Source organism: Cololabis saira, chromosome 6 (genome assembly GCF_033807715.1).
Source record: "Cololabis saira isolate AMF1-May2022 chromosome 6, fColSai1.1, whole genome shotgun sequence".
In the NCBI taxonomy this organism is placed as follows: Eukaryota; Metazoa; Chordata; class Actinopteri; order Beloniformes; family Belonidae; genus Cololabis; species Cololabis saira.
In genome coordinates this window covers 4869460-4897265 of record NC_084592.1, presented here as the reverse complement: position 1 = coordinate 4897265, position 27806 = coordinate 4869460, and the positions used below count along the sequence as shown (strand labels likewise).

The 27806-nt window shown below is 37.0% G+C and overlaps 1 protein-coding gene and 1 non-coding gene across 2 annotated transcripts; both read left to right on the top strand.

Annotated features, from left to right (window-relative positions):
- Positions 1–686: 686 nt before the first annotated feature.
- Positions 687–25409, top strand: wdfy2 (WD repeat and FYVE domain containing 2). The gene is made up of 12 exons (XM_061723064.1): positions 687–999; positions 5331–5398; positions 6836–6909; positions 9240–9294; positions 10874–11024; positions 14779–14891; positions 18095–18221; positions 20394–20499; positions 20629–20730; positions 22931–23061; positions 23142–23250; positions 24758–25409. The coding sequence occupies exons 1-12, from the start codon at positions 818–820 to the stop codon at positions 24785–24787; spliced, it is 1248 nt and encodes a 415-aa protein (XP_061579048.1). The 5' UTR covers positions 687–817; the 3' UTR covers positions 24788–25409.
- Positions 16709–16814, top strand: trnal-caa (transfer RNA leucine (anticodon CAA)). Its single transcript has 2 exons — positions 16709–16746; positions 16770–16814. It is a non-coding gene; the product is annotated as a tRNA-Leu (tRNA).
- Positions 25410–27806: the final 2397 nt, after the last annotated feature.

Below are 27806 nucleotides of genomic sequence, written 5' to 3'. Positions count from 1 at the left end.
ATTACTCCTATGTGGGATCAATAAAGTTCTTATTTTTGCCATCTGAGAAAATTAAATATATTATATTTGGTGATATAATACAACATTTGAACCATTATTCAGACAATAAAATAACTGAAAAAATCTGAAAAATGGTTCAAATATGATTTTGTTACTTGAACATTTTTAAAAATATTTATGTAAAATATGCTTTGTTGATGACAAAATTCTGAGAATTACTCCTATGTGGGATCAATAAAGTTCTTATTTTTGCCATCTGAGAAAATTAAATATATTATATTTGGTGCCTAACTGTTTCCCAAGTATATTAGTGCGTGTGTGAATGAATAAATGAGACGTAAAACGTAAATTTCTTTGTAGATAGGCGCTTTATGAAAATAAGTCCATTTACTTATATTAGTTTACAGCGCAGTCTTGCCACATCCAATATGGCGGCGACGTTGACGCAGCTCCATGGGGCGGATACGTTTAAAAGCTGTTTGAAAACGCGTGCTTTTATTTGTGTAAAAGTGGGCGGGGCGCCAATCGGATAACGCGTTTGACGTGGACGGGAGGAAAGCCTGATTTATGGTTCCGCGTTAAATCGACGGCGTAGCCTACGGCGTAGTATACGCGGTTACGCTGTAGGCTCTGCGTCGGTGCAACGCGGAAGCATAAATCAGCGTGTGTTTGCGCCGCTGTCAGCTGACCGCCCGGACCCCTGACCTGCACGTAGCAGCACAATGCGCCGCTTTCTTGTCGGCTGCTTGTAACCGGCGGCTCCAGCCCCGAGGCGGGGTATGTGTGTCGGACCGGGAGGGTTGTTGCAGTGCGACTCATGGCGGCCGAACCCCAGCCCCAGCCCAGCGGGCTCCAGCCCCGGCTCCAGCCCGGGCTCCAGCCGCAGCCGCAGGCTCGCAAGCCCGGGCTGCTCAGCTCCATCCAGCCCTTCCAGGAGGTCGTGAGCTCCGCGGTCATCATCCCCAGAGAGGACGGAGTCATCAGCCTGTCCGAGGACAGGTGAGAGCCCAAACTAACCTTTACTTGCAAATGTCTTCTCTTATGTAAGGGCTATTTGTGGGATCCTGAGTGACATCCAGCCAAGGGTCATTATTCATGATGAATGTACAGAAACAGCCGAGGTCAGCTGACAGTGCGGAAGGAAAAGAAATCCCTTCTCTTGTTTTACCCATGATGATTCTATTCTATTCTATTCTATTCTATTCAATTGTATTTATATAGTTGATTACATTACAATACAAACCATGTACAAAGCCAGCCAAACTTCTGCATCCACATGTCCAGAATCTGTTTAAAATGAGATACAACATGAGAGGAAATACAAATACAAATGTTCATAAATTGTGAATGAAAAGGGAGCAAAAAGAAGAAGAATCTTATCTAATCTGCCCCCTATTCCAAGAAATAAATTCACAAATAACATAAATTAAAAAAAAAAAGAAGGAAATAAAAAACTAAAATAAAATAACCACTGTCTATGGTATGTCAATCAAACTTAACTAACATTTCATTATATTTACTTAACATACAGGCTTTAATTGTTCTTTTGAATGTAATGTTTGATTTGGATTCTTTGTTTTCTTTATTCAGATTGTTCCATAAACTGATTCTTTTCACAGAAACACAACGTTTTACTATTCTTTATAAAGGAACTTTATTATTTGAAAAACCGAAGACCCGAACCCAATGTAAAAAATCACTGTGTATCTGTCAAAGTGGTGAACATCTGGAACAACTGTCCTATAAATATCAAATCATGTACACTATTCAGCCTTAAAAGACTTTTAAAAATGATGTAATTTGCCATTATGGTATGGAAAATTAAGTTATATTTTGGGTTTTGGGCAATGCACTACCTTTTATTTTTGCTATGATGGGTAATTTAAGTTTATTTTTGGGGTTTTTGAGCTATGCGCTATTTTTTATTTTTTGCTATAATGGGAAATTTAAGTTATTTTTGAGTTTTGAGCTCTGTCCCTTTCCTTATTTTGCTATGATAGGATATTTGAGTTTACTGATAATTAATTTCAAAGTCTTGAGCTTTGCTCTTTTGTATTTGCTGTAACCAATGTACGGTACCAGTAAAAGGGGTAGGTATATATAAACCTTGCTTCTACCTACACCCTTTTCAGTTACAAATGTACCGAAATAAATAAACATTAATTCATTCATATAGCGTCTATTAGAAGTTGTCTCCAGGAACTTTCCAGAGACCAGAACATAAACCCCCGAGCAATTATTACATAAACAATGGTAGGTAAAAACTCCCCTAGTGGGAGAAAAACCTTTGATTTATTTATTTGCACATTTTTGAAAGAAGAAGAGAAAAAAACACAATGGAATTTGATTAGAGAAAATTAAAAATAAATAAAAAAAAACTAAAATGACAACATAAAAGAAAATGTAGAGGTCAGAAACGTGAGAGGGCTTATGGAGTGGCCTCCCCCTCTATGATACCCTTAATCCAAACGTTATGTTTCCGGTTAACGGGGTATTTTAGAAAGATTATTACCATTCAAACAGCGATTTGCACACCGACCAGAAGGTCTGGGCTTGGATGTGTTTCCCCCTGCATGTGGGGGTTATGTTGTTATCAGAGGATTTGCATGAGGATCAGGAAAGTGTTCATCCAGCCTTCTGTTGTGTCATACACACATTTCTGCAGACTGGATTTCCTTCTCTTTGGAGTTGGATAATACCTACAACTGATGAAAAACATGATGTTGGGGCAGTGAACTTTCTAATTTAAGAGTTTGAAATCATATATACCTGATGACTCATTCCTGAAGGGACTCAAGGCAAGTTTATTTGTACAGCACAATTCAACACAAGGTAATTCAAAGTGCCTTACATCCACATTAAAAGCGGCAAGACACAATAACAAATAAAATGAAATAAAATGATAAGAAAAAGAGGTCAAATAATAAAAAGCACAAGTTGTTAAAAGTAAGGGCAGTAGAGTACAGCAGGTTCATCTCATTCTTACAATGGCAAGAATTACGTTTCTATAGATGATGGATGGATGATAGATGACCTGATGACCTGATAGGGTCAAAACGTACAAAGACCGGGTCAAATACAGTCAAATACAGTCAGAGGTTTATAATCCAGGTGCCATTAAGTAAAAATCCTGTCCAGCAGTTGTTCCAACCAAATACTAAACCAGCTCCTCTGCAGGGAGATGGTTGTTAGTGAAAACACCTGTTCTAAATGTACAGGCTGATGCAGAAACACAGCTTTTTCACTTAATGGCATCTGGATTAAACACCACTAGAAAACACAACCAATTCCCATGTTGCAAACAGCAGAAATTGCTGTAGCATTGTCTTCACATGCTTCTTCAGAGGGTTGGAACAACTGCTGGACAGGATTTTACTTTATGGCACCTGGATTATACACCTCTGAATACAGCATTACAGAAGTAATCTGTAACAATTCATAGGGTGAATTAAACCAATTTGACAATTCTACGCCACAATGCCTGTTTCCAGTTCTTATTTCACACAACTGAGGAGAATTACATTTCTATACGGTCACAACGTACAAAGACCGGGTCAAATACAGTATTACAAAAGTAATCTGTGCCGATTCGTCGATACGTCACAATGCCTGCATTCAGGGCAAATCATAAGTAATAAGGCTCAAAATGCTATCAGGATGTATTAAGTCTTGTAGTAAGCATCCAAAGAATATAAAAAAAGAATACTAGTCATCTTCTGAGTCCAGGTTGTGCTGTAACATTAGGACGCTCTGCAGATGGAATGGAAAAGGCCGTGATAAGGTGGAAGATGAACTGATGCACTGCAAAAACTCAAAATCTTAACAAGAATATTTGTCTTATTTCTAGTTAAAATGTCTAATCTTTGGTAAAAAAAAAATCTCATTACACCTAAAACAAGACTCATCACTGGAAAAAAAACAACAATTCTCACCTGTTTTCAAGTAGATTTTCACATAAAATAAGTAGAAAAATCTGCCAAGATTTTTTTGCTTGTAATAAGAAAATAAATCTTGTCCCACTGGCAGATTTTTCTACTTATTTAAAGTGAAAATTTACTTGAAACAGGTGAAAATTGTCAAATAATAAGTTATTTTTCTGGGAATTACTCTTGTTTTAAGTGTAATGAGATTCTGTGACTAAAAATGAGACATTTTAACTAGAAATAAGACAAATATTCATAGTAAGATTTTGAGTTTTTGCAGTGTGGTGGGATGTTGTCGGTGTGTTGGTTGCTGCAGATGTGGGCAGGTAAAGACCTAACAGGGGATGGTAAGCTCCAGATGTGGGTGGGTTTGAATGATGTGGTTTTACTACTTATTCCTTGGGGAGGAGTGGCAAACCCCCAATGAGCAACTTCCCAGATGGTTTTACTGCTAAAGCTGCTGTCGTGTGGTGCATCCTTGTGGCAGGATGTCCCATCAGGAGCAACCTGACTCCCCCAGACACCTGAGCTGCTGCTGACGGCTGCTGTTGTCTCCATGTGTGCATTAATCTGTGTTTCTGCCACCTCATTATTTCATGTGATCGTTAGCTGCTTACAGTGTTTTCAAAAGTGACTCACATCGTGACTGTAGATCTTCTTTCCTTTAGTCATAAATGTGTGGAATTGTAATCTAAATGGAACAGCAAAAACCATTGTTGAATTTATTTTACCTAGGACAGGGGTCCGCAACTCTCTTTACCGCCGCCCTAGTGGCTCCCGGGAGCTTTTTCAAAAATGTTTGACCTTTTTTTTTCTTCTTATTTTTTTCCTTTTTTCTCCTTTTTCTCTTCTCTTTTCCTTTTTTTCTCTTTCTTTCTCTTTTTATTTCTTCTTTTTTTTCTTTTTTTCCTTTTTCTTATCTTTTTCCTTTTTTTCTCTTTTTTCTTCCTTTCCTTTTTAATCTCATTTTTCAACTTTTTTCACAAAATTTTGACTTTTTTCTCGACATTTCGACTTTTTTCTCAACACATCGACTTTTTTCTCGACTTTTTTCTCAACACATCGACTTTTTTCTCGACATTTCGACTTTTTTTTCGACATTTCGACTTTTTTCTCAAGATTGTACTTCAAAATTAATCTTGACATTTCGACTTTTTTCTCGAAATTTCAACTTTTTTCTCGAAGTGCATCATGATAAAAAAATCTTCCCCCAGTTCTAACTAATATAGAAACATGCAGAATGTGTTTCCTTCATTCTAAGGCTGATACAAGACTTTTCATTTTTTGCGGCTCCAGACATATTTGTTTTTTGTGTTTTGGGTCCAATATGGCTCTAAAACATTTTGGGTTGCCGACCCCTGATATAGGATGTAACAAAAGCTAAACTCTTGTGCCTCCGCTCCACAGGACGATCCGGGTATGGATGAAGAGAGACAGCGGCCAGTACTGGCCCAGCGTCTACCACACAATGCCATGTGAGTGCTCCCACCTTTCTGTTTCAAGTGTATTTGCTATTTCTTTATTTATTTGTATAAAATGATTGCTCCTGACATGGGACTGACTGAGCTTGTGGAAGATGTAACAACCTGGTTTTTACAGTGCACGTCTGTGATGGTTGGTCTCAGCTTCAGTTTTACAACTGAAGGAAATTCCATGCTATGATCAGCACGATGTGCTGCTAAGAATAGCAGACGCAGACGCCCAACATCGGAGCTGACTGATACTGAAATCAGTACCCACAATGAAAACGGGGCACTTTTAATTCAATCCCTGATTGAAATGATGCAAAACTTGATAAAATGCAGGCAGAATACAATGATTGTAGATTGTCTGCTAATAACACGTCTCTGTGTCGCTTCTCAAACTTTTTATATTTGCTGTGATCTGTGGAAACTAACCATGAATCAGATTGTGCATTATTCTTAATTTTTCACTTCAAAACCACAGGCAGCGCAACGAGAAAATTGCAACAGCATACTTATTTTGAAGTGTGGAAACCTTAAAAAGCTTCTACACTTCTTACACATTTTGTGTTTAGTTGAGGAAACGCATTATTACCGCTCATAAATAGTTACATCAGATGTGTTTATTTTCCGTCAACAACATGGTGTGTACAGGACTGTCTCAGAAAATTAGAATATTGTGATAAAGCCCTTTATTTTCTGTAATGCAAAAATGTCATACATTCTGGATTCATTACAAATCAACTGAAATATTGCAAGCCTTTTATTATTTTAATATTGCTGATTATGGTTTACAGCTTAAGAAAACTCAAATATCCTATCTCAAAAAATTAGAATATTCTGGGAATCTTAATCTTAAACTGTAAGCCATAATCAGCAATATTGAAATAATAAAAGGCTTGCAATATTTCAGTTGATTTGTAATTAATCCAGAATGTATTACATTTTTTTTTTTTATTGCATTACAGAAAATAAAGAACTTTATCACAATATTCTAATTTTCTGAGACAGTCCTGTATGTGCGTGGGTGGGTGGAATTAAAATGTATTTTGTCACAATAAAAGAGGTATGGTCAAGTATTCCAGTTGGCATCAGCATAAAAAACTTAAAGCTGGTAAATTTTAATTTTTTTTTAATAACTTCTTTTGGGGAAATGTTATTTAACTTCAGCCTTTTCTGGAGTAATCTACTGCATCTTATGTTCTTGTTAGTGGATGGAGTTTGTTTACATGTAACATGTCTCAAACCACTGCAAAATACCAGCTGAACGTGTTAAAAAACCAACAAAATCAGCTGATTTGACCATTTACTTTATTGACCATCTCCATAGTTACAAAGTCCGACTTTGGTACCATGTTTTATGTTGTTTGTACGTTCACTACTGTATGTGTGTGTGTGAGTATTACTACATCGAGTGACGGGGTGTTGACTGTATTCTTGTGTCCGCAGCGTCGTGTTCCTGCATGTCCTTTAACCCCGAGACCAGGAGACTGTCCCTGGGGCTGGACACTGGAAGTATCTGTGTACGTCTGGACGCCCTCTGGCTTTTCTTTCCTTCCTAAACCCAGACCTCATTCAGCTCACAATTGATTTCCTGGTTTTGGCCGTAATTCCTTGAATAAATACAAGTTTTAGTCGAAAGAACTGTATTTTTTTGTAAGTTCACTGCAAAAACTCAAAATCTTACCAAGAATATTTGTCTTATTTCTAGTTAAAATGTCTCATTTTTAGTCAAACAACAAGAGTCATTACCAGAAAAATAACTTATTTGACTATTTTCACCTGTTTCTAGTAAATTTTCTAGAAAAATCTGCCAGAAGATTTATCTTCTTATTACAAGCAAAAAAATCTTGTTCCCCTGGCAGATTTTTTCTACTTATTTTAAGTGAAAATCTACTTGAAACAGGTGAAAATTGTCAAATAACAAGTTATTTTACTGGTAATGACACTTCTTTTAAGTCTAATGAGATTTGTTTGACTAAAAATGAGACATTTTAACTAGAAATAAGACAAATATTCTTGTTAAGATTTTGAGTTTTTGCAGTGTTGATGGGAAGATTGGGTATTATATTTGACATAGATATTGAAGCTAAGTGGTCATGCTGTATTTTCTGGACTATAAGCTGCTACTTTTTTCATAGGTTTTCAACCGTGCAGCTTATACAAAGGGTTTTATTCTGTGGATTTTTCTTCCACCTCTCGGGGCGCTCTAACCGGAATTAGAATCAAAACTAAGGCAAAATAAATGCAAAGAACAATACACTACTTCTTCTTTAGCAGATAGAAGTAGGTAGAAGCAGATTTCAAATAGATAAATAAATACCGGTTATTTTCTCTTGGTTCTGTCCCGTTTTAATCAGCAAAGTGGCTGCCGTGTTAAAAGACACTGTTAGGAAAGATCTATTTAGGTACAAACATGTACATCATTTACAGTTCAAAATCCTTCTGTACATGTAGTAAATATCTAATCTAACAGAAATATCTGCGGCTTGCATATCTTTTTTTTTTTTTTTTTTAAATAGAGCGGATGCGGCTTGTATGCAGGTGCGGTTTATAGTCCAGAAAATACGGTACTTTAATGAAAATGTTGGACCATTCTCTGAGCTGGAGTTAATATTTTCTCTCCTCAAGGCTGCAGCGCTCTTGACTGCTCAGTGTAAAGTTTGCCATAAAAGTCACATTCTCGTGTCACACAGACAATGATTCAGAAATGTGTCGATGATCTTTTGACCTTTCTTCTCTCTGACTAAATACACCCTGGCAACTCTTGCAGTTCAGTAAAGTTACCTAATGAATGAATCTGCACGTTTTTCCACAGCATGTCATGGTACAACTCTAAGTTCAAAGTAATTAGGAGGATAGGTATATGTTTTTACCAGAAATACAATTTAAGTGAGCCTCACAGGCAGAAATGACATTTGCCAGTTAAATAGTTGAACATTTAGTGACACATCAGAGTTGCTGCAAATCAATTGCAATTTGAGTTAAGTTAAAGGATTTTGAAGCTCAGTGTCTGCCTTCTCTTTTTTCTTTTTAATATTGTTTAATGTAATGAGTTTTTTTTCTTTCTCGCTTAGAATTTTGAATTTAGTGTGGACATTTTTGCATTTCTAGTAGTTGTATATTACCAAGACTTTCAGAAATGCAGCTAGGATTGGAAACATAGCAAAGATTTGCAGTAAAGTAAATTTCAATTGTGTTTTCATATTATAAGCCGGCGCTCTTTGAATTTTTATCCCAGCGTTACCAGTGGAACAAGTTATTCTGGAGCGCTGCACTAATGCCTCCCTCAGTTACAACATGAGACAACATTGAGAAAATAGACCTCACTGCGAAACCTCTTTGACCTTAAAATTGCATATTTTCTTTCCCCATCTACTGTAGACCAGCAAAACAATCACATCTTGGTTAGATTGTGGTTCCACAGTAGCATAATGTACGCTGCATTTTAGATCATAATCTGAGAAAAACCTAAAAACCAATGGTTCTCACAAGTATTTTAGTCAGAGTGCTGATACCAGAGAAAAAAGACTTATTATTTTTGTTTACTGGCTTATGAATATGGCAGGCAAGTTGTTTTCTTTTTGTCATTTTGAAGTCATGTTTCAGTGAAAATACATTTCAAATCGAAGGCTTGTACTGCAGATATTTAAGAAGGAAACAAAAATCCAACATCTGTCATTGTTTGGAAAAAAAAAAGAAGAAGAAAATCATAGTTTCCTTTTCAGAGAAGGCTGATCGAGTTGAAAACCTCCAAAGTCTAATTTAAACACAGCAGCGTATTCCACATTTTATGGACATATTTGGTCATTCTTTCTCGTGCGAACATTTATCTGCATTTCCTGTCTTTTAGGAGTTCATCCTTTCGGAGGACTACAACAAGATGAGCCCGGCCCTCACTTACCAGGGTGAGACAGGAAGTGCAGTTGCATCTGTGCGTCAGAAACACCCTGTTACACATTTCTGGAAGTGAAACAAATAAGTCCTGAAGAAGTATCAAATAAAAAAGGCCCAGTTTTGCAATATGAAACAAACTGTTTCATCCACTTTTCTCTTTTGCCTGAAGGATCTTTAAACCTCAAGGCTGGGCTTTGTGGCGTTACAATCAGTGTGTTGTATATTTCCAGCTAAGCAGTTTCAGGGCTCTGATAAAGTCAGCTTGGCTCTGTTTACGTCAGGCCGTGAAAGCTGCAGCCAGATCGATGTTTACTCTCTGGCTGGGTTCACCATCCTTTTTTTTTCTGTGGAGTAATGCATAAATAAAAGGGCCAGAGAACCACTGACTGATCTCTGCAGACTGCATACTGAATGTTCTGCCTGCTTTTTTTCTTTTTTAGTTAATTGAGTTTGCGTGACAATTTTTAGGGACATTGATTCTTAAAGAGTCCATATTATGGATACAGTCCTGCAGAAATCAGACTTTCCTGGTTGCTATTGCAACCAGACGAGAACATTTGACATTTCCATCACTGACATGCACTATATCGTCTTTGCACGAGTGTTTAATTGACCAAACCTTCCCTGCAAACGTTGCATTCGTGTTGTGATTTCTGAGCGGGAACGATGAGGTACACTGTGGGTACAAGCCATTATATTATTCAAATGAGTTAAACAGGCACAGTAAAATTTAACGACCTGGTGTCTGGAACAAGGAAATATTTTTGAGATCCATTTCCTGGGACAGTGATTCTACGGAAGATTATTAGGCCCATGCAGGAGAAAAAATATTTGAGAGGGGAAGATTTTTTTTATTGTGCACTTCGAGAAAAAAGTCGAAATGTCAAGAATAATGTTGAAATACAATTTCGAGAATAAAGTCGAAATTTCGCCTTTTTTCTCAACATTTCAACTTTATTCACGAAATTTTGACTTTTTTCTCGACATTTCGACTTTTTACTCGACATTTTGACTTATTTCTCGACATTTTGACTTTTTTCTCGACATTTTGACTTTTTTCTCGACATTTTGGCTTATTTCTCGACATTTTGACTTTTTTCTCGACATTTCGACTTTTTTCTTGAAATTGTACTTCAACATTAATCTCCACATTTAGACTTTTTTCTCGAGATTTCGACTTTTTTTTTTCGACATTTCAACTTTTTTCTCGACATTTTGTCTTTTTTCTCGAAGTGCATAATGAAAAAAAAAATCTTCCTCCTCTAAAATATTATTTTTACTTTTCTCCTGCCTGGCCCTAATTCTCTTCCGTAGTGATCCACCTCTGGTTCATATCAATATTCTCTGCTGGGTTCCTGGTTTCTCCAGCTTTAAACCTGTTGTTTCCCTTGGGCTCCTCTTGCCCAAACTGTGGGGATCTCTGGGAAATGTAGTGTGTGCGTTGGGGGCGGTTTAGAACCGTGGCAGCAGAGGGGCTGGACCTCTGATGAGCTCACAGTGGTTGATACGTTTCACCTGCATGCTTCCTGCACTGTGATTAAAGTGGAAATGAAAGTGGTTCTAATGTGCTTTATCTGTGTGTATGTGCAGCCCACCAGGGCAAGGTGACGGTGGTGCTGTTCGTGTTGGAGATGGAGTGGATTCTGAGCACCGGCCAGGATAAGAACTTCACCTGGCACTGTTCGGAGAGCGGCCAGCAGCTGGGGACGTACCGCACCGCGGCCTGGGTGTCTGGGCTGCAGTATCCTTCACTTCTGCTCTGTTTCTTATTCCTTTACAGGTGTTTTAAGGAGCGGAGTGTTAGTGTGTAACAAGTGACATGCCATATTTACAGAACAGTATTAGGGCCAGGCAGGAGAAAAATAAAAATAATATTTTAGAGGAGGAAGACTTTTTTTTTTCATTATGCATTTCGAGAAAAAGTCGAAATGTCGAGATTAATGTTGAAATACAATTTCAAGAATAAAGTCAAAATTTAGTGAATAAAGTTGAAATGTTGAAGAAAAAAGGCGAAATTTCGATTTTATTCACGAAATTACGACTTTATTCTTGAAATTGTATTTCAACATTAATCTAGACCAGGGGTCGGCAACCCAAAATGTTGAAAGAGCCATATTGGACCAAAAACACAAAAAACAAATATGTCTAGAACCGCAAAAAATGAAAACTCTTGTATTAGAATGAAGGCAAATGGCGAAAGGCTAAATGTCGAGAAAAAAGGCAAAATGTTGAGAAAAAAAAGTCAAAATTCCTAGAAAAAAGTCGAAATGTTGAGAAAAAAGTCGAAATATCGAGATAAAAGTCGAAATGTCGAGATTAAAAAGGAAAGGAAAAGGAATAAAAAGAAGAAAAAAGAGAAAGAAAGAGGAAGAAAAAAAGGAAAAAAAAGGTCAAACATTCTTGAAAAAGCTCCAGGAGCCACTAGGGCGGCGCTAAAGATCTGCATGCGGCTCTAGAGCCGCGGGTTGCCGACCCCCGGTCTAGACATTTCGACTTTTTTCTCGAAATTGTATTTAAAAAATTATCTCGTCATTTCGACTTTTTTCTTGAAGTGCACAATTAAAAAAAAAAAATCTTCCCCTCTCAAATATGTTTTCTCTTGCATGGCCCTGATACTCTTCCGTACATTTTTGCTATGGATTTGGGGCAAAAAAAAAAAAAAAATCTTTTCTTTTTCTTGCAAGAAGAGCAAGCAACTCCAGAGTGGGCAGCTGAGATTAGCTTTCAGTGAGTTTGTTCTAATGAGGACTAACAATAGACATCCGTCATGCTGTTGTCAAGGAAACGGATTGAGTAGGCCTGTAATGGGCAGATGAAAGGCTGAGAGTGCTCAGCGCTGACACTGATCCATACCAATGAGCTGCCGTGAGGTCATCACAGTGATGGTATCCTGCTGGCCTGCACAGGGGGAGAACATGGCCCGCACGGCCCTGAGATCCCTGCAAAAACACACTCCAGTCACTGCCACTTCTTCTGTTTTGTTCTGTCACTGTAGATGAGATTAAAAGGCTAGGGTCACTCTGTACTGATACTATTTCACGAGCCGCCGCATTAGATAATAATTGACGTGGTAAGTGGGTAAAAAGCCTTTACTGTGTGAATGTTAAACTGAGGCTAAACGTGTTTTGGATGGTTCGATTGATGCTCATTTTAGAGAGTTTCAAACAGCTACTGCAGTTCCACCCTGCAAAAACTCAAAATCTTACCAGGAATATTTGTCTTATTTCTAGTTAAAATGTCTAATTTTTAGTCAAAAAAATCTCATTACATTTAAAACAAGAGTCATTACCAGAAAAAAAACTTATTTGACAATTTTCACCTGTTTCAAGTAAATTTTCACTTGAAATAAGTAGAAAAATCTGCCAGTGGAACAAGATTTATCTTCTTATGACAAGCAAAAAAATCTTGTTCCAATGGCAGATTTTTTTTACTTATTTTAAGTGAAAATCTACTTGAAACAGGTGAGAATTGTTGTTTTTTTCCAGTGATGAGTCTTGTTTTAAGTGTAATGAGATTTTTATGACTAAAAATGAGACATTTTTACTAGAAATAAGACAAATATTCTTAAGATTTTGAGTTTTTGCAGTGCAATAAAAGCGGTTTGAATCCTGTATGTTTAAAGTCTTTTGTCAAATAATTTCAGTCATTTGAATCGAGACAGCTACAGTGGAAATAATCAAACACATTTGGAAATGAAAGACTAGTGAGGTCTCAAGTTATCCACAATGTCTAAAGTTGTTAAAAATGTGGCTGTTTAGATGAATAAGATTATATTTGGAGCTCACGCCGTCAGGCCTGACACCTAAAGAAACCTTGGGTACACTATGCAGCTCTCAGGGTTCACTGCAAAAACTCATAATCTTAACAAGAATATTTGTCTTATTTCTAGTTAAAATGTCTCATTTTTAGCCAAAGAAAATGTCATTACACTTAAAACAAGACTCGTAACTGGAAAAAACTACAATTTTCACTTGTTTCAAGAAGATTTTCACTTAAAATAAGTAGAAAAATTTGATTTTTTTGCTTGTAATGAGAAGATAAATCTTGTTCCACTGGCAGATTTTTCTACTTATTTCAAGTGAAAATCTACTTGAAACAGGTGAAAATTGTCAAATAACACGTTATTTTACTGGTAATGACTCTTGTTTTAAGTGTAATGAGATTTTTTTTCTAAAAATGAGACATTTTAACTAGAAATAAGACAAATATTCTTGGTAAGATTTTGAGTTTTTGCAGTGTTGTTGTTATTGTGGATTTGGTTGGATATGAAGTGCTGTCTAGTGTTTTGAAAAGAAAAGAAAAAACTCTTTTTACTCAGTATGTAGTTAACATCAGTGTTTGATGATCATTTGATTGGTTTATAGCAGGACTGGGACACGCTCACCTTGATCTTTAAATGTCTTGTTTCGTCAGTCACCTCACCTACGCTCAATAACTGCAGCAGTATACATCCTTTCCCCTGACAGAGAGAGTTACACCTCTGTCGGGCTTTAGAGGGAAGATTTGGACCAGATAGAATATAAATGCCACTGTTTCCTCTGTGCTGACATGTTATAATTATTCTAGGGGTGTAGTGACACATCCAGGTCAGACGAGAGGGCTAACTACAGTCAATGAAACACACAACAATGTCATTCCACATCTTGTTTAAATGCCACGTGATCATTTATACATGATCCAATTAATTTAGTGTGGGGTTTTCCTACTTTATTAATAATATACTGCAGGGGTCTTTAACCTTTTTTAGCCTAGGGACCTTGGATGAGAGAAAAACAGAGCAGGGACCCCCGCTTGTAATTCTTATTTTTTCCCCTTTTTTTTAATGTGTCAAGTTTTAAGCCTGGCTTACAATAACTTTTGAATGTGTTTTATTCTGCTTATATCATCTTATTAACCAATTCCTGACTGGGTTATTAGCTACATGTGTTAATGGTGATGAAACTTTGGCCTCGTCAGACGTGGAAGGAGTAACGTTAGGCCGAGCTGGAACGTTACAATCTCCAGCTTTAGGAGTCGCTATTGTCACTAATTTATCCATCAGGTCTAACTAGCGTTAAATAGGAAATAGCCAAGTTAATTTTGCAACAAATTTTCTTTTCTTAAACAGCTAGCTAGCTCGTTTTTCCGCTCTAAAGTTGACATTAGTCACATGACTCACGTCATGGGAATCATTTATGTAGAGTTGTAGACTAAATAGTTATTGTCAAAAGTAGATTATTATCGCCTGTTAATGGAGTTTTCTCAATCATATATATATATATATATATATATATATATATTTATTTTTTATTTTTTTTCCTCTCAAATTATTTAGGCTAAAATTGCCTTTATTTCTTTTTAAGTTGGAGGACCCTGCAGTACCACTGCGACCCCTAGGGGGGGCTGCGGACCCCTGGTTGAAGACCCCTGATCTACTGTGTACAAACCTGGCTAACTGCATCAGTTGTCCACCTGTAGGACAGGAGTTGTTCTACCTTGACCTTAACCCTCCCCAGGTTTGACGTGGAGACGCGGCACGCGTTCGTGGGGGACCAGTCTGGGCAGGTGACCATCCTGAAGCTGGAGCAGGACAGCTGCAGCCTGGTCACCACCTTCAAGGGACACACCGGTAACTCAAACACATGTCCCAGCACTAATATGTCCCAGCTCAACATAGTTTGCTTGCTGATTGACGGTGTTGAATGTACGGCTGGGGATTGATTCAAATGTCAAGAATTGATTCGATTCAGATTCTTACACTGCAAAATCTCAAAATCTTAACAAGAATATTTGTCTTATTCCTAGTTAAAATTTTAAAACAACAATTTTCACCTGTTTCAAGTAGATTTTCACTTAAAATAAGTAGAAAAATCTGCCAGTGGAACAAGATTGTTTTGCTTGTAATGAGAAGTTAAATCTTGTTCCACTGGCAGATTTTTCTACTTATTGAAAATTGTCAAATAAGTTATTTTTCTGGTAATGACTCTTGTTTTAAGTGTAATGAGATTTTCTGACTAAAAATGAGACATTTTAACTAGAAATAAGACAAATATTCTTGGTAAGATTTTGAGTTTTTGCCGTGTAAGATTCAGAATCGATTATCAAGATTTGATTCGATTCTGTTATTGATTTGGGTTAGTATTATTAAAACTGTTTTTTCAGCTGTTGCCTGAATTATATGACTGTAGTTCTGCAACATATTACTACTAGTATTATATTGAGATTAAACAGCAAGTATTGCAGCTAATGATGCTGTAAGGACCAATCAGCTCCCAGAATGCTGATAGAACTGCTTTCAGAAACATCGTGGGTCAGAATTACCAAACAGATCCAGGGCAGCAAATCGGTTTTATTTTTTCCCACATTCCAATTTAATATTTTCTATTTTTGGCCTATTTCATTTTTAAATTTTTGAGAATTAGATTTTTAGCATTTTATGCAATGACCCCCATGACAGTATATAAAGTAATGAAATATAGACAATTTATGCAATTATAACTGAAAACTTTAATGTTTTCATACCTTTTAAACATATTTAAAGGCAAAAACATGGCAGTAGTTATTCTTGTGTCCAACAAAACATTCCTTTTTTTTGGGCATAAACAAAGAAAAAATATCAAAAGTTGTAATGTAATGATGAAAAAAAATCTATCTTTAGACATACGAATGGATTTTTAGGAATTAATATGAGAATCGATTTAGAATCGGAAAATTGTTTTTTTTTCAACACAGGCCTAGTTGAATGCAGCCTCTGTGTTTCAACATTATTTAAACATTTGGCATCAATTTTGTAGAACACCAAAGTTGAGAAGGAAAAAAAAAACCCTGAAATAATGAATTACTCTGATTGACTTCTACTGTAGGAACCTTTTCAATACTTTTTTCAAAGGGTACTAAGTGATTTGTATGTGTATAATGTTTTCAGATTAAATTAGTTTTTATTGATTATAAGAAAAGCAGTAAAATGAGAGACAGAAAATCCCCAACAGGAAGGCTGCAGTTCCTACTCTAAATGAAAGTGATCTAATGAGCACGAGTACATGATCGCCCCCCGGCGTCCCACATCTAGATGAATGGGTTTGGACAGCATGAGCAACACATCAGAACTTATTTCAAAGAGCAGTCGTCCTTAAAGCTCTCAGGACATTTAGATCCCTTTTTCTTGGCGTGCCTGGCCTGCAATTCCATATGTGTGAGCAGTACTCCAGTTGTAAAAAGAATCAGGGGGGATGGTGGATTTGATCATATGGTGACAGATAATTTGTGCTGATTACAAATAGCTGAACCTCCACCACAACACTGCAGATAAGAGCAAAACTAATATCTCAAGAATATTCTTTTCCAAAACACTCTGTCAGGCGCTTTAATATCAAATATAAAAACTAAGACTCGACACGGTCTATGACAGTGATTAAATAACGTCCCCGCGGTTGTGATGGCGCAGTTGTCAGGATGGCCGAGCGGTCTAAGGCGCCAGACTCAAGGTTCAATCCTTCCTGTACGGGCATTCTGGTCTCCCATGGAGGCGTGGGTTCGAATCCCACTTCTGACAATACTTTTGCAAAGCCTTCCCACGGCTCGACCATTTATTTTCACTCTAGACCAGAGGTTTTCAACTGGTTTTGTCCCGGGAACCACCGTTATAAGTTATAACCAGTACTCGAGTTGTAAAAAGAAATCGGGGGATGGTGGATTTGATCATATGGGGACAGATAATTTGTGCTGATTACAGATAATATAATATATTACAAATAATAGCAGTGACCAAAACACCTGCAGAAATACTGCAGGAATGACATAGCAGCAGTTAAATGCAGCCTTCTGTAAGCTTTAAATATCCACTGGGCTTACATCAAATACATCAAAACACAACAATAAAAAACACTTTTCTGAACTTATCAATATAACTCTGTCCTTCACAGGATAAGTAACATGGATCACTGCAAAAACTCAAAATCTTAACAAGAATATTTGTCCTATTTCTAGTTAAAATGTCTCATTTTAGTAAACACTTGGAAAAAACAACAATTTTTTCGCCTGTTTCAAGTAAACAGGTGAAATACTTGAAATAAGTAGAAAAATCTGCCAGTGGAACAAGATTTTCTTGCTTGTAATGAGAAGATAAATCTTGGCAGATTTTTCTTACTTATTTCAAGTGAAAATTTACTTGAAACAGGTGAAAATTGTACTAATAAAAAACACTTTTCTGAACTTATCAATATGACTCTGTCCTTCACAGGATAAGTAACATGGATCACTGCAAAAACTCAAAATCTTAACAAGAATATTTGTCCTTTTTCTAGTTAAAATGTCTCATTTTAGTAAAAAAAATCTCATTACACTTAAAACAAGACTTATCACTGGAAAAAACAACAATTTTCACCTGTTTCAAGTAGATTTTCACTTGAAATAAGTAGAAAAATCTGCCAGTGGAACAAGATTTTTTTGCTTGTAATAACAAGATAAATCTTGTCCCACTGGCAGATTTTTCTACTTATTTCAAGTGAAAATGTACTTGAAACAAGTTTCTCGAGTTATTTTTCTGGTGATGACTCTAAATGTTGAAATATCAGTAAAACCACATTCATTGATGAAATTACATAAGGGATGGAAAGGGGGGATGGCAGTTTTACTGGGGGGATGATTTGGACCATTTTTATTTCAGGGGGGGATGATTTGGACCGTTTTTTTTTCAGGGGGGGATGATTTGGACCGTTTTTATTTCAGGGGGGGTGCCATCCCCCCTCATCCCCCCTCAACTCCAGTACTGTGTGTGAGCAGCGTTGCTTTGCGTCGGCATGTTTCATTCACATATTGGTTTTTCTCCTCCAGGTAATGTGACAGCGCTGTGCTGGGACCCGGTCCAGAGGGTGCTGTTCTCCGGCAGCTCGGACCACTCCATCATCATGTGGGACATCGGAGGACGCAAAGGCACTGCCATCGAACTGCAAGGACACAAGTAAAACTCCCACGCTGTCAGCCAAACTGACAATAATCTGTGATTGTACCCTGTAACCGGGGGTCGATTTAGCTTGATGGATTTCAGCGGAGTTGAATGAAGCTGAATGAAAACCTAAGTTACCTGAGAGATTTGTAGCATAACCATCCATATTCTGTCTAGTGCAGGGATGAGCAACCCGCGGCTTTAGAGCCGCATGTGGCTCTTTAGCGCCACCCTAGTGGCTCCTGGAGCTTTTTCAAAAAATTTTGACCTTTTTTTTTCCCCCTTTTTTCATCTTTTTTTTCATTTTTTCTATTCTTTTCCTCTCTTTTTTCTCTGTTTTTCTCTTTTTTTCCTTTTTTTCTTTTTTTCTTCCTTTTTCCTTTCCAATCTCGACATTTCGACTTTTTTCACGAAATTTTTGATTATTTCCTCTACATTTCGACTTTTTTCTCAACATTTCCACTTTTTTCTCGAGATTTTGACTTTTTTCTCAACATTTCCACTTTTTTCTCTCGATAATTTCGACTTTTTTCTCAAGATTGTACTTCAACATTAATCTTGACATTTCAATTTTTTTCTTGAAATTTCGACTTTTTTCTCGACATTGCGACTTTTTTCTCGAAGTGCATAATGAAAAAAAAAATCTTCCCCCAGTTATAACTAATATAGAAACATGCAGCAGGTGTTGCCTTCATTCTAAGGCTGATACAAGACTTTTCATTTTTTGCGGCTCCAGACATATTTGTTTTTTGTGTTTTTGGTCCAATACGACTCTTTCAACATTTTGGGTTGCCGACCCCTGGTCTAATACAAGCCATTTTCTAAAAGATGTTCTGAGAATGTATAAAACACAAAATAGAGGGTTTGCATTGACGTCACATCCCCACTGGTCCAGCCCCCTTACTCACACTGAGTGGTAAAAACAGCTGTAACTAGTGGAGAAGACGGGATAACAGCTGATTATCAGCTTAAATTAAAGTCAGTTGGACTTGACAGTGACCCATACAGTTACCCCAAGAACCAGTGGTCCATGGACATTAATATTTGGTACAGTTACCAAGAACCAGTGGTCCATGGACATTAATATTTGGTACAGTTACCAAGAACCAGTGGTCCATGGACATTAATATTTGGTACAGTTACCAAGAACCAGTGGTCCATGGACATTAATATTTGGTACAGTTACCAAGAACCAGTGGTCCATGGACATTAATATTTGGTACAGTTGCCAAGAACCAGTGGTCCATGGACATTAATATTTGGTACAGTTACCAAGAACCAGTGGTCCATGGACATTAATATTTGACCACGAATCCAGTTTCCTGATATTTATATGTACTTAATTTCTACGCTGGGGAAATACACGAAGCAAAGCTTGAAGGCTTACAAAAGTCTTGACGCTTGGTCCGACTTCAAGGCAGGATTTGTTGGTGAAATTAAAGTGATGAGGACACCAAACTTTATGATTTGACCGTTTAACGTTAGCTACCCAAAAATCCAACATTACCTGATACAAAATGGGAACCACAAATCCACATTTCGGTGTCTGGAATCCAGTTGTTTCTGTGAATTGCAGAGATCCATTTGTCTTTCTTAAAGGGGACCTATTATGAAAAACAGGTTTTTTCTTTCTTTAACATATATAAAGTGCCAACTCAGAGAAGGAGGAAAGCAACCAGATTCTGCAGTGTCTGTACAGCCGCCCGGATGAGCCGTCCAGTGTGATGTGGATCTACGAGCCAATAAGATTCTGCTCCTGTTGTTACGTAACCAAAATGCGATTTACATAGTTTGGTCTCCGATACGTGAAACCACGCCCACAACTAACTCCACCGGCCGGAGTCATTTTTTCGTAGCTGTGTATCGCGTCATTCAGGCAGCCAATCAGCACAGAGCCTCATTATCATAGCCCCGCCCACTCAGAATCCTGCATAGATAATGAGGTTAGAGAATGGGAAGATAAAGACATGGCTCAGAGGCTGAATTTCTAATTTATTTAGCAAAAACAATCAAAAGGTTGTTTTTAAGACATTCAAGGCCTGTTTAAAATAGACATTAAATGCCATGATAGGTCACCTTTAAGTGTCAGAATATTTGAGGGTGGCTGCAAAAGGAAGTGTTTGTGTCATCATAGCAGGACGTGGAGCTTACTGCTAGGTAAACATGTTTTGTATTTGTGCTGCTCAGTGACAAGATCCAGGGCTTGTGTTACGCCTCACACACCCGTCAGCTCATCTCCTGCAGCTCAGACGGGAGCATCGTCATCTGGAACATGGACGTAACACGACAAGAGGTGAGTGAGGGCAGATGAGGCAGCAGGAGACTGTTGAAGGAGGAGGTCCAGCTGATGCACACACCGTTATTATTCAGGGATTATAAGTTGAAAAAAGGAAATGTCCAATTTAAAATTGTGTGCACGCAGACTCCTGAGTGGCTGGACAGCGACTCTTGTCAGAGGTGCGAGCAGCCTTTCTTCTGGAACTTCAAACAGATGTGGGACAGTAAGAAGATCGGCCTGCGGCAGGTACGTAACAATCTCTTATTCGTATCGCTAACGATCAGGGCTGGGGATCCATTCAAATGTCAAGAATTGATTCGAGTCAGATTCTCAAGATTCAGAATCGATGATCAGGATTTGATTCGATCCGATTCAATTCCGGTATTGATTTGGGTTAGTGTTATTAAAACTGTTTTTGAGCTGTTGCATGAATGATATGACTGTGTAGTTATCCAACATATTAATACTAGTATTATATTGAGATTCAACAGCAAGTATTGGCAGCTAATGATGCTGTAAGGACCAATCAGCTCCCAGAATGCTGATATAAGAATTATCAAACAGATCCAGGGCAGCAAACAGAGACGTATGAAATCGGTTTTATTTTTTCCCAGATTCCAGTTTTATTTTCTTCCATTTTCAGTGTTTTTCGGGTTTTTAATTTTTGAGAATTTGATTTTTAGCATTTTATGCAAATGTAACCCCAAGACAGTATATAAAGTAAAGATATATAGACAATTTATGCAATTATAACTGAAAACTTTAATGTTTTCATACCTTTTAAACATATTTAAAGGCAAAAACATTGTGTCCAACAAAACATTCCTTTTTTGGACATAAACAAAACAATACCAAAAGTTGTAATGATGAAAAAAAAATCAATCTTTAGACATACGAATCAATTTTTAGGAATTAATATGAGAATCGATTTAGAATCGCAAAATCGATTTTTTTCAAAACACGCCTACTCAAGATAAGATGTTTTGTATTGAACAGTAACTACATCAGCAGACAACAAGCACCTAACACCATCCTTTAGATTTCTCTACTGAAACAGATTCAGACATCTGCAACTTCTGCAAACACCAACCCTTTTCCAAACAAAGAGAACTTTTCAATTCCGGTCCCAGCTACATGATACTATATCTGTGAATGTAAAACGTCCCTGTACAATCCAGGCCTGAAAACGCAGTAGTGTGGAGGCTTTGCAACACATTTAGTATCGTAACACACACTACTATCATAGATAGACCACAGTTTCAGGAGACGCGCAGTAGTCGTACGTGATACTGGAGGACTCTTGGCACACGGGTTGCACTTCATAAATACTGACCTGTTGTGAACAAATCTATGAGAATGTATTCATTAAAAGTTGTTTAGATTTCTCTAAATCAATAGTTCTTTGCAGCACAGAAACGCCTCTGCGCTCCAACGCGCTGCATCTGAATCTTTTTGCATAAGATTTGCACCATTGATGACCTACTTTGACTGGGTGGACATGTGGCCCCAGGTGGAACCTCCATCCAAGATACTTCCTCATGTTAAAATACTTTAGTTTTTATCCTCTGAATGTCAATTAGATCATTTCTGCAAGTTGTTTATATGTTTTCCAAAACAGAAAAAGCTGTTGTGTGTATATATATATATGAAATTTTTTCTAGGTTGAATGATAATGAATCACACATTATCTTATGAAATCAAATATTAATAAATAATATTATCAATCAAATATTAGTGTTGCATATATTTTCCAAACTTCTTTCCAAGTTCCTTAATTTTCCTTACAGGGATTGTAGCACCCTATAATGTAATAATTTCCTGAAAATGTGATAAAATTTGCACTTAACTCAATTGAAAATTTAATAAAATCCAATAATGTAATAACTTCACTAATAATGTAATAAAATATCCTGACTGATATTGTAATAAAATTTTTACCGATAATGTAATACCTTATTACATTATTGCGAATTTATTACATTTTCAGGTGGGTCTTTTTTTTTTTTTCCAAAACTGATAATGTAATGTAAATTTTCACTTGAAATAATTAGAAAAAATCTGCCAGTGGGACAAGATTTATATTCTCATTACAAGCAAAAAAATCAAGAAAAAACAACAATTTTCACCTGTTTCAAGTAAATTTTCACTTAAAATAAGTAGAAAAATCTGCCAGTGGAACATGATTGTTTTGCTTGTAATGAGAAGATAAATCTTGTCCCATTGGCAGATTTTTCTACTTATTTTAAGTGAAAATCTACATGAAACAGGTGAAAATGGTCAAATAACAAGTTATTTTTCTGTTAATGACACTTGTTTTAAGTGTAATGAGATTTGTTTGACTAAAAATGAGACATTTTTGCAGTGCAAAACTATGCTTCTCTGGTAAGAAATGGAGCTTTTTGCAAGTGAAAAGTGTAAAGTGTTGAAGTGGTCGTGTGTTCATCAGCACCACTGCAGGAAGTGCGGCCAGGCCGTGTGCGGCAAATGTTCGTCCAAACGCTCCACCATCCCCCTCATGGGCTTCGAGTTCGAGGTGCGCGTGTGCGACAGCTGCCACGAGTCCATCAGCGACGACGAGTGAGTAACAGTCTCTCTGTTGTTGGATCTTTCTTGTGCACACGTGCTCTGAAACCTGTGTCGATGCTTGTGTTTTCCAGCCGGGCGCCCACAGCCACCTTCCACGACAGCAAGCACAACATTGTTTACATGCACTATGAGCCCACCACTGGAAACCTGCTCACTTCTGGATCCGACAAGGTTCTCAAGGTCTGGATGGAACTCTCTGTTCTGTTGTATTCACAAGTCTCACACATTCATGGCGCTTTTCCACTAGAACCTACTCAGCCCGAATCGCCTCGGTTTTGCACTTTTCCACCAGGGGTCTAACGTGCCGAGTAGATACTTTTCTGTAACTATTCTGCTGAGGTTCTAAGCTGCTGAGTCGGCTGTATCTGACATCATCACACTACAGGCCACCGATTGGTCGGGGGGTTGGAGTCAGACGTCTGAGTCAGGAGGAGGAAATCAGAGAAAGAGACTCTGACGGATTCTGGTTCATTTTATTCAACCAGCAATGGCAGCAAAAGTCTGTTTCATGATCCAACTCTGAGGGTCAGATGTTCATAAACCTGGTGCTGAGGAGAGAATTAAAAAGGGATCTAGACGGAGATAAGGAACGACCAGATCTACCAGGATCTCTGTCTCTTCATAGCTGCTCACGGCTCCAGCTGACTTTTCAGCAGCGCGACGGAGTATTAGGGCCAAACTAAGACAAATTTTTTTTGGGAAATTACGAGAATAAAGTTGTAATATTACGAGAATAAAGTCGTAATAGTACGACTTTATTCTCGCAACATTATGACTTTATTCTCGTAATTTCCAATTTTTTTTTTGTCTTAGTTTGGCCTAATACTTGTACAGCAGCGCCGAGACAAACAAACAAAAAAAAAATTGTCGCCGCTTGAAGTTTCTCTCACTCTCATTTTTTAACTTGATATCAAACACAAGCCACAGACCCAGCAGCACATTTATCATCTCCTCCAGGTTCTACATCTTTAGTGTTGTTGTCTTCTTCGTTTAGATCACACAATCAAATACGTCACAGCAGCTTCACTCCAACTTCCTACTACTGATCTGGTTATTGAAAAGAAACGAGGGCGAGTGGAGTCGGGCTGAGTAGATACTAGTGGAAAAGCAACATTTATCAGCTCATTTAGCTGAACCCTAGAAAATGATCATTTAAAATAAAAAAATGTTGACGTACAGGACTGTCTCAGAAAATTTTAATATTGTGACAAAGTTCTTTATTTTCTGTAATGCAATTTAAAAAAAAAAAAAAAAAAAAAAAAAAAAAAAATGTCATACATTCTGGATTCATTACAAATCAACTGAAATATTGCAAGCCTTTTGTTATTTTAATATTGCTGATTATGGCTTACAGTTTAAGATTAAGATTCCCAGACTATTCATATTTTTTGACATAGGATATTTGAGTTTTCTTAAGCTGTAAGCCATGATCAGCAATATTAAAATAATAAAAGGCTTGCAATATTTCAGTTGATTTGTAATGAATCCAGAATGTATGACATTTTTGTTTTTGTAATTGCATTACAGAAAATCACAATATTCTAATTTTCTGAGACAGTCCTGTAGTTTAGTCTGGGGGGAAAACTAGGGCCCGATGAACCACATCAGTTCAGTAAACTGCGACTGTAACTTCTAGTTTGTGCGCATTGTTCCTCCCCCAGCAGCTGAATGTGTTGTGTCTCTGCAGCTGTGGGACATGACCCCCGTGGTGTCCTGAGAGGACGACAGACGACAGACGGCTGGCGGCAGGAAACTCTGGTAAACTGTGACGGTTGGGCATCTGTTGCACGGAGAAAAAGGGAAGGATGCAGCAACACTCTCATCTGGATCATATTTAACAGCCGTTTGTCACAACAGTGGCTGCTGCACGTTCACCGTTGGAACACTGCAGGCCAGTGAAGCCCAGAGCAGCAACGGCCTCAGTACGATGGAACACAGACTTGGTAGTGATGCTCGTGTGCAGGAAGTGATGTTTTGAAGATCTCTCTCTCTCTACTTGTGAATGCTTGGAGACATTTTGATTTATGAGTTATTTACACACCTTATTTTCTACATTTCCATGCATTCCTGTCCAGTTTTACACTGGAAACTGAAGAAAATAGCAGCTGAAAGCGTTCTGCAGTGTAGTCTGGTGTCATGTAAGCTCCAGCATCTCAGCACTAAAACGGAGCCTAATTCAATGATAAACTCTCCACATGAAGGACTTGCACTGCAAAAACTCTAAATGTTACCAGGAATATTTGTCTTATTTCTAGTTAAAATGTCTAATTTTTAGTCAAAAAAATCTCTATACACTTAAAACAAGAGTCTTTACCAGAAAAATAACTTGTTATTTGACAATTCTCACCTGTTTCAAGTAAATTTTCACTTGAAATAAGTAGAAAAATCTGCCAGTGGAACAAGATTTATCTTCTCATTACAAGCAAAATAAATCCTGTTCCACTGGCAGATTTTTCTACTTATTTCAAATGAAAATCTACTTGAAACAGGTGAGAATTGTTGTTTTTTTCCAGTGATGAGTCTTGTTTTAAGTGTAATGAGATTTTTTTTTTACTAAAAAATTTTAACTAGAAATAAGACAAATATTCTTGCTAAGATTTTGAGTTTTTGCAGTGTGCTTGATTATTTTCTGATGGAATCTACTTGTATCTGTTGGTGTCATTACTGTTGCTCTCTGCAGGCCAGGAAAGGAAAGATTAACTCTTGAATAACCTGGTAATGTTTCAGCTGCATTTTAAGCAATCTTTGTTATTTTCTTTTTGATGCATTTCGTTTAATATTTACATTTAACATACCAGGTTGCTAGTAGAGCAATATATCAAGTTACATTGTCACACTGAGTTGCAGTGGCTACAACAAATCTGAACTTTTGGGGTTTTTCTAAATGAATTACTTTAGCTTCCATAATGAATTTAAATTAAATGTAACATAAAATAATTTGGGCATTTGACCCACAAACAGATTCCAGGCTCTCTTGTTCTTCTTCTTCTTCTTCCTATTATTGCAGCCGTGCCGTCCCATCTTGGTTCACATCTCTAATTGTGTTTTGTCCCATATTTATCTTTATCTCAATAATGAGAAAATCCCTCACACAGTTCCATGGAAGTGAACCTTTGTGAGCCCGTTTTTAAGCTGTTTAACCTCACATTGACCACTAGAGGGAAGAGTTGGAAGTAAACAAACCTTTAGCTTACTTTATAGTATGCTCTCTCCATGGCATCATCTTAATAAAATTGTGCAATCTCAATACAGGACTGTCTCAGAAAATTAGAATATTATGATAAAGTTCTTTATTTTCTGTAATGCAATTAAAAAAACAAAAATGTCATACATTCTGGATTTATTACAAATCAACTGAAATATTGCAAGCCTTTTATTATTTTAATATTGCTGATTATGGCTTACAGTTTAAGATTAAGATTCCCAGAATATTCAAATTTTTTATCCTATCCTATCTCAAAAAATTAGAATATTCTGGGAATCTTAAACTGTAAGCCATAATCGGCAATATTAAAATAATAAAAGGCTTGCAATATTTCAGTTGATTTGTAATGAATCCAGAATGTATGACATTTTTGCATTACAGAAAATAAAGGACTTTATCACAATATTCTAATGTTCTGAGACAGTCCTGTACATTAATTCCAGACCAATATGGATTTGTTTTTCCCCCAATATCTCTTATTGATTATAATGCACAAGATTTTCACCATCCCAAAGATTCTCAGTGGCGTTAAGGTCTGGACTTAGTCCCTGAATCGTTCTTTCATCATTTGAGACAAATGAAGATAATATTATTATCCCAACAGGCTCACATGGTTACACTGGAACAGAGCCAAGCCGTTGCTTTACTCCCCAAGCTTTCTCTTCCATCGCATTTTCTTTTGTGTAGCTTATTTACAGATACTTTTTAAGGTAATAAACATTTTTGACTCTTCTGAAACAGAAAACTGCAGGATGTGACAAGGTTGTTTAACACTTTAATGCCCGACTCATAGAATAATACACAGATAATCCTGTTTTTTTTTTATGTTCTTTATTATATGTTGAAATTCAAAATACCCCCCAATTTTTCAAATTATTTTTATGATATTATTTATTAATATATTATTCTGAGATTGGTACAGAGGTCTCAGACATTTCTGTATCAAATATGAACTATCTGACATTAAAGGGTTAAGGAATGAGACGCTACTCACTGTATTAGGGTTGAAGAACCAACTGAAAGGTGAAACATGAACTGCACTGCAAAAACTCCAAATCTTAAGAATATTTGTCTTATTTCTAGTTAAAATGTCTCATTTCTAGTCGAATAAGTCTCATTACACTTAAAACAAGACTCATCACTGGAAAAAACAACAATTTTCACCTGTTTCAAGTAGATTTTCACTTGAAATAAGTAGAAAAATCTGCCAGTTGAACAAGATTCTTTTGCCTTGTAATGAGAAGATAAATCTTTTCCCACTGGCAGATTTTTCTACTTATTTCAATAGAAAATTTACTTAAAACAGGTGAAAATTGTCAAATATCATAAAAAAAATATTTATTTTTCTGGTGATGAGTCTTGTTTTAAGTGTAATGAGATTTTTTGACTAAAAATTAGACATTTTAACTAGAAATAAGACAAATATTCCTGGTAAGATTTTGAGTTTGTTGCAGTGTATTTTCCAGATTTGGCCCGGCGGTGCACATCACTGTTATTGTTTGACAATGGCTCTGCATTTCAAGAGGACTCA